Source organism: Dasypus novemcinctus, chromosome 29 (assembly GCF_030445035.2).
Source record: "Dasypus novemcinctus isolate mDasNov1 chromosome 29, mDasNov1.1.hap2, whole genome shotgun sequence".
NCBI lineage: Eukaryota > Metazoa > Chordata > Mammalia > Cingulata > Dasypodidae > Dasypus > Dasypus novemcinctus.
The window spans coordinates 22,042,104-22,054,898 of record NC_080701.1 but is presented as its reverse complement, the minus strand read 5'-3'; the positions used below and the strand labels follow the sequence as shown (position 1 = coordinate 22,054,898).

The 12,795-nt window shown below is 37.9% G+C and overlaps 1 protein-coding gene across 6 annotated transcripts in view; it reads right to left on the bottom strand.

The window, feature by feature from the left end:
- Positions 1–12,795, bottom strand: part of ADAM32 (ADAM metallopeptidase domain 32) — a 269,013-nt gene that overhangs the window by 58,374 nt on the left and 197,844 nt on the right. For 4 of the 6 annotated variants that reach the window (XR_011647754.1, XM_058290128.2, XM_058290129.2 and 1 more), the window contains 2 exons: positions 1,880–1,967; positions 573–729 (listed from right to left, as the gene is read on the bottom strand). The exons of the other annotated variants lie outside the window; for them this stretch is intronic. Coding sequence is in view for 3 of the 4 variants with exons in the window: in XM_058290128.2 (XP_058146111.1) it covers positions 573–729; positions 1,880–1,967 (245 nt within the window). In the remaining variant the exon portion in view is untranslated. The remainder of the gene's footprint in view (positions 1–572; positions 730–1,879; positions 1,968–12,795) is intronic. 6 annotated transcript variants of the gene reach the window in all.

The window sequence follows — 12,795 nt, the reverse complement described above, 5'->3', positions numbered from 1 at the left end:
TAAAACAATATGTTACCACAATAAAAAGTTATTTTTTTTAAAGAGTATATACTAAATGATTCCACTTACATAAAATTCTAGAAAATTCAAACTAAACTATAGTGCCAGAAAGCAGAGTTGTAGCCAGTGATAAAGGATATGGAGGAAGAAGCAGAAAGGAGAGATTACAAAGGGGCCCAAGGAAATTCTTTTGACAGATAAATTCATAATTTTGATTGTAATGATTGTTTCTATGTATGTTACTTTTGTCAAAATATATCAAATTATACGATAAAAGTATGTGCAGTTTATTTTGTCAAATATACCTCATATTCATAAAGTTATACCTTAAAAAGAACAAATTATTGATACATAGTCAACATGGATGTGTCTCAAATACATCATATTAAGGGAAAGAAGATGTTTTAGTTTGGGGATATTACTGACTATTCACATAATTAAATGAGATATTGATGTAGTACTAAAAATCCCTGTAAAATACACAGTATTGTTGCTGCTCATCATATTGCCTTACATATGACTACACTCAAAATGTCACCAAAGTTTAACTTTAGAATACAAATTCAATTTACTCGCTACTTAGGGATTCCTCTTCCTTGTTGAATAACTTTTTCAAACGAATCCATTTCACAACTATTATTATTGTGACAATAATGGGTAAAGAAATGTAGGAAGCTAGAAGCCACCAGTTCTTTCCAGCCCTCCTGAAAGCTCTTTCCATGATTATATCTACAAATAAAAAAACATTAAAATGTCAGGGTAAAAATTTAAACTTTCTACTTTTAAGCTGCAGCATATTGATTACAGTATTCTTAATTTTTATTGCTATTCAAAGAATATGGAAAAATAGAAATAGAATCATAATACTTGGAATTATCTCATTCTAAAAGCATGGCAAACAAGTAGCAGAAAGGTGATGCAATTTGCCCTCAATATTCCACATTACATAGCAGCCACAGAAAAATCCCACCATGATGTTATAAGTAGGGTCCAAATAGTCAAGAATATAGGGACTATGTAATTAATTGCAAGTTTATCCAAATTTGCATTGTTACAGGGTACATTATGACAGAATTTCACTGTATGTGTATATATCCTGTTTTCCTATATGAGATTTTTGGCATTTTTTACATTAAGCATGTATTTTTTCATATAAAGTCACTGCATTACTATGAAAAGGGCTGTGGCATAAAAATCAGACTTGATACCTAACCATAATTCTGCCACTTGTTAGCACTGGCTACAAAGATATAAAACATACCTCAGCACCAAGAGGAGAGGGACTTTGTTTTGCTTACTGCTACATCTCCAGTGCCTAGGCCAGCCCATGGCCTATATTATCAGTTCAATAAAACTTTGCTAAATAATGAATGAATGACAGAAACTAAAGTCATAGTGATCAAACAACGCTAGCATTCTTTCTGTCATCTCTTTGGCAGCAATTTATATAATTTTTCTAACTGAAATTGTCAACTCCTTCAGAGTAAAAACTCGTCTTCTATTTCCTTTATTTCCTCTGCACTGGATATATAGTAACTAGACTCAGAATACCTGCTCAGTAAGTGTTGTTTGTGTAGAGCTTAGAGAGGATAACACATAGAAGGAAAAAAGGTTGAAAAATAATTTAAAGGAGAAAATCAATATTAGTAAAGAGAAATGAAAAAAATATTCTCAGCTTCAGTCATAATACTCAAGTAGTTAAGATTAGGGGAAAAAGCAAGGAAAGAAGGCATATTTGGTTTTGATTTTTTGAGAGAAGTTGGATATTTTAATTACACATATCAATTTCTTTTTAAGTGGAAAAATCTAAATTTGTTTTCATGAAGGCAAACAACTTGAGAATTTTATTAGATAAATATGTAAAGATTTAGATACTTGCCTTCTTTCCCAGACGATCTAGACCTTGATGAGCAGTCTGGAGGCAAGAAGCCCTGATTACAATGGCACTGCTGTAGGGAATTGCACACCTAGGATCATTTAAAATTTTTAAACAATTATTTTAAAATATTTTTATAGAAAGTGAAATTATCAGATAGATTATTGAGCTTACTTTTATATATTCACCCAATGAATACTTGCTTTTGTGATTTATTTAGAGTTAATTCTCCACATCAAATGCTTGGTTTCTTAGAATGAAAAAACACAGCTAAAAAGTGAGCCTTATATTGGTATCAAAAAAATCTAACACCTTCACAGGTTTACCAGAAAATTTGAGTGTAATTTCAAAAATGCATATCAAAATTCTCATGAAAATGAGGCCCTTTCAAGGGTGTACAATACTAGCTCCCAGAGCCGATTATGCATATCTCTTCCCATATCTGTGGCATCACGTTGGTAGCTTGAAGTATTTACACCTACAAATTGGGATTTCACCCTCCCAAGAGGCCGGCTGTTAAGCATTAATCCATATGACGGTCAATTTTATGTGTCAACTTGACTAGGTTATGGTGTCTGTCCAGTTGTTTGATCAAAAGGATTAGAACAGGATTAACATCTACAATCAGCTGACTTTTCAGTAAAGGATATTACCCTCAATAATGTGGATAGCCTTATCCAATTAGTTGCAGGTCTTAAGAGAGAGAACTTAGGGTTTCAGGCATCAGAAGGAACTCTGACTCAAGACTACACTTTCCATGCCTTCCTACATTTTCCAGTCTAAGGAATTCAGAGTCAAGAATTCAACATCATTCTCACAAGAATTTGCAGCCTCCAGCCTGCCCTCAAAATATAGACTTGCCAGCCCGTACCTAAACTAATTCCTTATAATAAATTTCTTTATATAAATATTCATATATATGTACATTAGCATATACATATATGTATACATACATATACACATACACACACACACACACACAAATATATCTTATTGGTTCAGTTTCTCTAACATAACCAGCATACCACTGCCCTTGACCAGCATCAGGTTTTGCTTGTTCATGCTTGTTTATTTGGTTTTTAAGCAAAGTTTTTTATATTCTTGGTGGGCATCAGATCTGTAGAGTATAACATTAAGAATGCATGGTTTCTCTTAATAATAAATTAATTAATAGCAAACACTTTATTGTGCTTATTATGTGTCAGTCTCTATTTGAATCACTTTATATAAACTGTCCATTAAATCTTCACAACAGCTCTGTAAGGTACGGACTATTATTATTCCTTCTTTATAAATGAAGAAACTGAGGTGCAGAAATTTAACTCACTAAAAGTTACACAGGTAGTAAGTGATGGAGCCAGGGTTTGAACTCAGGAATTCTGGTATCAGAGGCTTTGTTCTTGATCACTGTTATGCAAACTTTCAAAATAACATGAAACCTCTCAATTTCTACTGACTCTAATAAGTCTATCTTTATTCCAATCCCACATTGGTAGGTTTTTGGTACATCTTGAAATCAGGTAGTGTAAGTTCTCCAACTTTGTTCTTTTTCAAAATTGTTTTGGCTCTTCTCAGTGTTCTGTATTGCTCTATGTATTTTAGGATCAGCTTGTTAATGCCTATGAAAGCTTGTTGGGATTTTTATTAGAGTCACATTGAATTTCTACAATTTGAAGATTATTGACATAATATTATTGAGTCTTCTGATTCATGAACATGGTATAACTGTCTATTTACGTTTCTATGTAAAGAATAACTGTATTCTTTCATAGTTCCCAACATAAAAGTCTTACACATATCAATTTATCCCTAAGTATTTCATGTTTTGGTGCTTTCCAAAAACCTGGAGATTTTCCAGATACCTATTATTGATTACTAATTCAATTACATTGTTTTCATAAAACATACTCTTTAGGATTTTCAAATTTATTGACACTTTTATAAGGCCCAGAATATGATCTATTTCGATAAATATTACAGTGACCTTGAAAAGGATGTATCCTTCATTTTTTGGAGATACAATCCCATAGAAGTCATTTGCATCATGTTCTTTAACAGTGTCATTCAGTTACTATCAGTCACTTAGTGAAGATTATTGAACTTTCTCGCTGTAATTTTGGATTGTCTATTTCTAAAACTATAGAATTTCTAGAAGAAAACAAAGAAGAAATGTCTTCCTGACCTTGGGGTAGGGAAAGGTTTTTTATAGACAGGACACAAAAAGTACCAATCATATGAAGAAAATGAGAAATAGCACTTCTTAAAAATTAAAATCTTGTGTACTTCAAAAGATATTGCAAAACATCTGAAAGAACAAATGAATATGTACAATATTCATATCTTACAAGAATATTGTAATATTGTAATCTTGTAAGAGAGAATATGTACAATACACATATCTTACAACAGATCAGCATTTTTAAACTATAAAAGGAACATATTTAATTCAACAATGATAATATAAACAATCCAATTAAAAAGGATAAATTATCTGAAAATACAATTCACAAAACAAGACATATAAATGGCCAATAGCACATGATGTTCCATATCATTAGTCATCAGGAAAAATGCAAATCAAAAACAATACATATCCATGAAAGGGCTAGAGTGGAAAAGCCTGACAATTCCTAAGATTGGTGAGAATGTGAAAAAAAAACTGGAAATCTCATATATTACTAATAAGAGGGTAAAATGAAACAACCACTTTGGAAAACAATTTGCCAGTTCCTTACAAATATGTATTTATCATGAGTCAGTAATTCCCTCTTAAAAATGTACACAAGTACAATGAAAATATATTCCCACAAAAATACCCGTAAAAACATGTTCATGGGAAGTGGATTTGGCTCAACTGATAGAGCATCCACCTACCATATGGGAGGTCCACGGTTCAAACCGAGGACCTCCTGACCCGTGTGGTGAGCTGGCCCATGTGCAGTGCTGATGTGCGCAAGGAGTGGCAGTGGTGTCCCCCACGTGTGGGAGCCCCATGTGCAAGGAGTGTGCCCTGCAAGGAAAGCCACCCCACCTGAAAAAAGTGCAGCCTGCCCAGGAATGGTGCTGCACATATGGAGAGCTGATGCAGCAAGATGAGGCAACAAAATGGAGACACAGATTCCCAATGCCACTCACAAGAATGCAAGTGGACACAGAAGAACACAGAGTGAATGGACACAGAGAGCAGACAATGGGTGGTAGGAGGGATAGGGGGAGGAAATAAATAAAAAACCTTAAAAAAGAAAAACAAAAACATGTTCATATGAGCCTTATTCATATTAACCAAAACTAGAAACAACTCAAATATCCATCAATAAGTGAATGGATAAATAAATTATATAATATCCATATAATAGAATATGAACAGCAACAGAAAGGACAAAGTACTTTGTCTTATTATGTTATAAATGCCACAATAATTTATTATTCTACATACTTTACAATGTCAATGGTTTTTTAAAAAATATTTTTAATTATTTTATATTTCACACATAATTTTCATTTATAGCATTCTTCTTGCTTTGTGTAGATGCAAGTTTCCATCTGAAATTTTTTTCATCAGAATATATTGTTTAATATTTCCTTTAATGCATATCTTCTAGCAATGAATTCTCTCAGAAACATATGAGAAAGTATTTTATCTCCTTAATTTTTGAAAGATTTTTATTTAGTACAAAATATTAGATTGGCAATATTTTCTTACATTTAAAATATATCATTCAAATGTTTTCTTGATTATATTCTGAGAGGTCTGACATCATTCTTATTATTCTTTTGGACATAATGTATTTTTCTTCTCTGACTATATTTAATATAGTCTTCTTATTGTTGGTTTTCAATAATTTGATTATGATGTGGTCTGATGTGTATTTGTGTGTTTTCAGTCTGAGGTTTGTTGAGCTTCTTGGTACTATCAAATTTTGAATATTATCTTGTTAAAAATTTTTCAGGTCTCACTTCTTTCTCTTCTTCTGTGACTCCAATTGCATACATGCTAAATCAATGATAGTGTACCACAGGTCACTGAGATTCTGTTCATTTTTTAGTCATTTTTATCATTTTGCATCAGTTTTAGTAGTTTTTATTGCTTCATCTTAAAGCTCACTGATATTACCTTCTGCTGTGTCTGTTAGGCTGTTAATCCCATCCAGGAAATTTTTCATCTCAGGTACTACATTTTCTACTTCTAGAAATTTCGTTTTTTATAGCTTCCATTTCTCTTCTCATCAAGTTCACGTTTTTAAATTTTTTTTGAGAATATTAATAATAGCTTTTAAAAGTCCTTATCAGCTAATTATATCATTTGAGGGTCTACTTTGTGATGGCAGGCAATTTTAAGTTATTTGTAGATCAGCTTAATCAAGGTTTATTTTTAAACTTTGACAGGGCAGATTTAGAATATTCTTTCCTCTGGTGTCAATTTAGTGTTATGAAAATATTACTCTGATGGGATTTCTAGTGAATGCCCAGGTGTTCAATGAGATCTCTTCATTCTGGTTATGACTACTCAAATGTCTCCCAGTCCTCTGAGAGCTCTGATTATTGTTCAGCTCACAGTTCCCTCATTCCTTCCCTGGTCTTATGAGCTTAATTCTGTTCATGTGTGGCTTTGTATTCAGCCATAGATTCATGGAGACTTCTATGCAAAATTCTGGAGCTCTTTCTCTACATTATTGTCTCTTCTCTGGAAATCTGCCCCATAAATTCTACCCACTTTAATCTCTCTGAATTCCAATCTCTGTCTCCTCTACCTAGTGAGCCTGTGATACTCAGCCTGGGATGTTACACATAGCACTGCAGTCCAAAAAGCACCCCCAAGAAGAAAGCCTGGGCAATTATAGAACACACATTCTTCATTTCACTTCTCTTATTGAACAAAGTCTTTTGCTGCCTGTTGTTGAATATCTAAAAACAGTTGTTTTTAACATTTTTATCAGTTTCCTAGTTATTTAAGGCAAAAGTATAATTAAAGATTACGGTACTCTATTAGAAAATTCCATGAACTTTTTTCCTGTTTTATTTAGTTAGTTATCAACTTTTTAAAATCTTTTTTAAAAAATACATAGATCACACAAAATGTTACATTAAAAAATATAAGAGGGAAGCAGATGTGACTCAACTGACAGAGCATCCACCTACCATATGGGAGGCCCAGGGTTCAAACCCAGGGCTTCCTGATCCATGTGGAGCTGGCCCACACACAGTGCTGCTGCGCGCAAGGAGTGCCCTGCCAGCACACAGGGGTGTTCCCCCGTGTAGGGGAGCCCCACACGCAAGGAGTGCACCCTGCAAGGACAGACGTCCCGCACGAAAAGTGCAGCCCACCCAGAAGTGGTGCTGCACACAGGGAAAGCTGATACAGCAAGATGATGCAACAAAAAAGAGACACAGATTCCCAGTGCTGCCGAGAATGCAAGTGGACACAGAACAATGCGCAGTGAATGGACACAAGACAGCAGACAACAGGGGGAGGAGGGGGAGAAATAAGTAAAAATAAATCTTTAAAATATATATATAAGAGGTTCCCATATACCCCCACTCTCTACTGCCCCCCCCCCACACTTCCCACAGCAACAACCTCTTTCATCAATGTGGCACATTCATTGCCTTTGATGAATATATTTTGGAACACTGCTACACAGCAAGGATTATAGTTTATTTGTAGTTTACACTTTCTCCTCCTGTTTTATTTTTAATTTTATTTTTAAAGAAGTTTTAGATTACAGAAAAGTTACATTGAAAATATAGGGGATTCCCATATATGCTATCCTCTCCCCCTCTCACATTTTCCCCTATTAATAACTTCTTACATTAGTATGATACATTTATAACAGTTGGTGAACAAATATTGAAGGATTGCAACTAACCACGTACCGTAGGTTTACACTCTGGTTTACACATTGCATCCCATACAATTTTATAGGTTTTGACAAAATGTATAATGGCTTGTATCCATCATTGCAATATCATGCAGAACAATTCCAAAGCCTTATCAATGCCCTATATTCCACCTATTCTTTCCTTCCCCTCCCTTAAGAATATCTGGTGACCACTACCTTTATATCAATGTTACAAGTTCTTCCATCACTATAATAATCATAAGTCTACTTTGGTCCATGGTTGCATTCCACCCCCTTATGTTCATTCATTCATCAATCTTGAGAATTTGGGGATGGTAGGGTCTGCTCTGCTTCAGATTAAGAGGAGGTTTAGATCTTATGGGGCAGATGGAAGGAACTATTTTGCTTGCAGTTGTAGATATTCTTCACTTTTGAGGATGGAGTTGCCCATCATCATCATTTTGTGTTATCTTAGGTGAGTCCAATGAATTGGAGAGTAGGTGTTGGTTGCAACTCTGCTGAGATTCATGACTCAACCAGCATATAAACAGACTGAACATTTAAGTCTCTGGGACATATATTTAATGGGAATAGTGCTAATTATACATACAAATAAAAGGGATAGAAAAATCATGTGTAGGAAAATTATAAATGAGTCTAACTCTGATACATTGGGGGAATGGTTATCATATATTCCAAGATAAGGCCCACCCACTGAGGTGTTGATTTTGTGGGGTTCTGTGCCTTGCCTATATTGTCCAGATGTCTCTAGCTCCCTTGGAAGCACTGTAGTTTGAGGCATCGTTTACTGAGGTAGTTAGTTAGATTGGTCTGATACATGCATAAGCATAACCTCTAGAATGATCTCCAGAGTCACTTTGGCATCTCTCAGCCATAAAAACTCTTTTATATTTAATGTTTCCCCTTTTGATCAATGTGTTTTTCCAAATGTATCACTGGTTGGCTCTTGGTTTTATTCCCTTGGTGCTAGGGAGGCTCATTCCTAGGATCATGTCCCATGCTGGGGGAAGGCAGTGAGTTTATTTACTGAGTTTGGTTTAGAGAGAGGCCACATTAAGTAACAAAGAGGTTGTCAGGAGATAACCCTTACGCAATAAATATTATTGAGCTAAGTTTCAATATTACAAAAATAAGGTTCATAAGTACAAGCATTAATATCAACGACTTGACACATTGGTCTGTTTTCCTTTATTAGACACTGCCTATGTACTCTAGAGATTCTTGCCACTCTATTAGAGAATGTAGCAGGACTCCCCAGGATGGGATATTGAATATTTTGTTGTTTATTGTGTGGGTCTCCACCCACTGAGATAATATCCTATGACCACATGAACATATTCATATTCCCCAGGTGTACCCTTTCCCACACATCCCCCCACCACTGACACCTTACACCGGTGACCTCCCCTGCCATAGTTGATAAAAGAACACTCTGTCAGTTGTATTCTCAACCACAGTCCTCTACCTCCCCAGAATTCACCAATTCCCCCTTGAGCCCTCCCCATAGCTCTATGGGTAGCCCAACCCAGCTCACACACTCCAGAATCATCAACCCCATTCACATTGCTGTGCCACCATCACCCCACCCATTGCCAACCTTACCCATCCGCCTTATCAGATTCTGCCCTGATTAGCATTGCCTCACCACTCTCTACTACCTTTCTATCTCCTAGTAACCTATCTTCCAGATTCTACCTCTGTGAGTCTGCTCAATACCGTAGTTCATATCAGAGAGATCATGCCGTATTTGTCCGTTAGTGACTGGATTACTTCTCTCAACACAAGGTCTTCAAGATTCATCCATGTTGTCTCATGTGTCGATACTTCATTCCTTCTCACAGCTGAGTAACATTCCACTGAATGCATATGCCACGTTTTGTTTATCCGTTCATGTGTTGGTAGACACTTGGGTTGCTTCCAACCTTTGGCAATTGTGAATAATGCCACAATGAACACTGGTGTGCATCTATCTGTTTGTGTCCCTGCTTTCAATTCTTCTGGGTTTATTACTAGTAGTGGGATTGCTGGATCATATGGCAAATTTATACTTCCTAAGGAAATGCCAAACCATCCTACACAGTGACTGTACCATTCTACATTCCCACCAGCAGTGGATGAGGGTTCCATTCCTCCACATCTTCTCCAACACTTGTAGCTTTCTGTTGTTTTAGTGGCAGCCAGTTTAATGGGTGTAAGATGATATTGGGAGCAGACTCTAACTGGCGACAGAGTAGGAAACTCTAACAATCAGTTCATCCTAAAGGGCAACTAATAATCAGCCAGGATCTGTCTGGATCAACTGTTTGGGAGGCTCCAGAGACCAGAAGAAAACAGTGCACCATCCAGGGAAGAACAGGAAGAGGATACTGACCATCTGCGATGAAGATTCATGAGTAGATTTCTCCATGTTGCTCAACCCCCACTGGCGAGGTGGGCCACCTCCAGACCCATGCCCGGCTGGAAGCAGAAGCTCTCTTTCTCAAAAGCAGGATATACAAAGTGGCCTGGCACCAACTGCAGCTGTTTATTGGCAAATTCAGCTACTGGATTCCAATCCAGAGCACAGCTGAGGTTAAACCTGCCCAAGCCATCAAGAAGCCAGAAGCATTTGTGCAGTTTCTGCCACCAACAGGAGTGGAAACAGGGGTGACTGAAAAACACACCAGTCCCCCAGGGTGGCAAGGATCAGATCCAGTGATCCCAATTTGGAAAGCTACTGCTTAGGCCCCCACACCCAGCAGGAGTGAAAACTGGGTGCAGTTTGAACATTGTCTCTGGTTAGAGCAGGCAGATTCACACTGAGCCCCAATGCACCCTGGAAGGAGGGAAAGCACATGCAGGCAGATTCACCTCACCCACTTTGAAAGGCGGCTGCACACTTGGTGTCCCAGAGAGGACGTATGAACTCTCACATGGCAGGGCAGGCAAATTCACCCCATCCACCTTAAAAGGGCTGCTGCACACTTGGCCCCAATGCACCCCAGGACAAAGGAAGTATACACCCTCATGGGCAGTGAAGACAGATTCACCCCACCCACGTGGAATGACTGCTGCACACTCAGAGCCCATGGACTCAGAGCACCCTCCTTGCAGGCAGGTCAGGTAGATTTACCCTATCTACCTTAAAAAAGGCCACTGCACACTAAGCTCCAAGGCCCCGAAAGGACAGGAAGTGCACACTGTCTCTGCTGGCAGAGCAGAAAGACTCACCCCACCCACCTTGAACAGCACAGAATCTACAGAATCTACACTCCATTTATAGACCCTGTGAGCCTGTTTTGACTGGGAAACCAGAGCTGGGAAGGTTGTTTCCAGGAGGACACTTCTACCAAAATTAGCCCTCCAGGAAATAGCAGCAAGAGAAACAAAAAGAATATTAAAATATACAGAGGAAAGTAAAAAACAAATGGAACAAACATTCATGGAGGAAGAACAAAGGAAGCTTTAGCAAAAAAGCCAACCAATGAGAAAACCATAGGCTAAAGGGAGAAATTGAGCACAGAATAAACACATAAAAAAATCAGATGCCAAGATAACAGGAAAATTACAAGCTATACTAAGAAATAGAAAGATATGGCCCAGACAAAGAAACAATTTAACCCTCAGAGGACAAACGGGATTGGAGACAACTAATAACAGATACACAAACAATATGCCTTAATAAATTCAATGAGATGGCTAAATAGATTAATATTACGAAGACACTGGTTGAACACAAAGAATTGTAAGTATGCAAAGAAAAGTAACAACTTATGGGAATGAAAGACATAATGGAAGAGATTAAAAATACAGGGGGAAACAAATCAAAAGAGAAACAAAAGTTAAAAAGTGCTTTAAATAATTGTGAAAGCATGGCATTGGACTAGCAGATAAGGCTCAGCACTCTCATAAAACCAATGGAGAAAGTGTCTAAAACTGCCAGAGGGACCTGCTTTGAGGGTCAGCAGACCAGGAGAGTGCTTCACAACTCCCAGGAGGTTGAAGGAGAGAGAGCCAAAACAACAAACTGTGAGTTACTAAACCTCCCAGCTGCTGGGAAGAGCTCCCCTTCCCCACCCTCCAAGATATTCAGTGGCAGTAAAACCTGTGGCTCATTGAAGCTGACTGAGAGGGTAGCAGACATCTTCCTCCCTGCCAGCTTTTACGGAAAAAAGCGAGGGGGAGTTGGGGGGTTTTTCTTCAGTGAATTCAGCCATTGGAGTCTACTTGGAATCCAGCTTGCCAGATGAAAACAAGGGATACACCTCTGGGGAATAGTGCACCAACAAGCACCATCAGCTGGCCAGTCTGGAAATTACATGGACAGAAACTATTTATAGAGGATTTTTTTTTTTTAAGATTTTTAATTTTTATTTATTTTTCTCCCCTTTCCCCCCAACCCGCCTCCCCGTTGTCTGCTCTCTGTCCATTTGCTGCATGTTCTTCTTTGTTCACTTCTGTTGTTGTCAGCAGCATGGGACTCTGTGTCTCTTTTTGTTGCATCATCTTGTTGTGTCAGCTCTCTGTGTGTGCAGCACCATTCCTGGGCAGGCTGAACTTTCTTTTCGCACTGGGCAGCTCTCCTTACGGGGCACAGTCCTCGCGCGTGGGGCTCCCCTACGCAGGGACATGTCTGTGTGGCACGGCACCCCTTGCGCGCATCAGCACTACGCATGGGCCAGCTCCACACGGGTCAAGGAGGCCCGGGGTTTGAACTGCGGACCTCCCATGTGGTAGACGGATGCCCTATCCACTGGGCCAAGTCTGCTTCCCCTTTTAGAGGTTTTTCACCCCACCCCTGGGAGACAGTCTGCATGCCATTAGCAAGCCCCTGGCATGGTTTTGGTAACTTAAGCTGGGCAATTATAAAGAATTAGAATATGTTGAACCAAATATTAAAAAGCTGTGAAAAAATAATAACAATAGGCAAGAGTAAATTTACCAACATATTAGATCCTAGACATCAGCAAAAAAAAATCATGAGCCATACTAAGAGACAGGAAGAGATGGCCCAGACAAAGGAACAAACCAAATATCCTGAAGAGATTCAAAATTGAGACAATTAATGACAATCACACA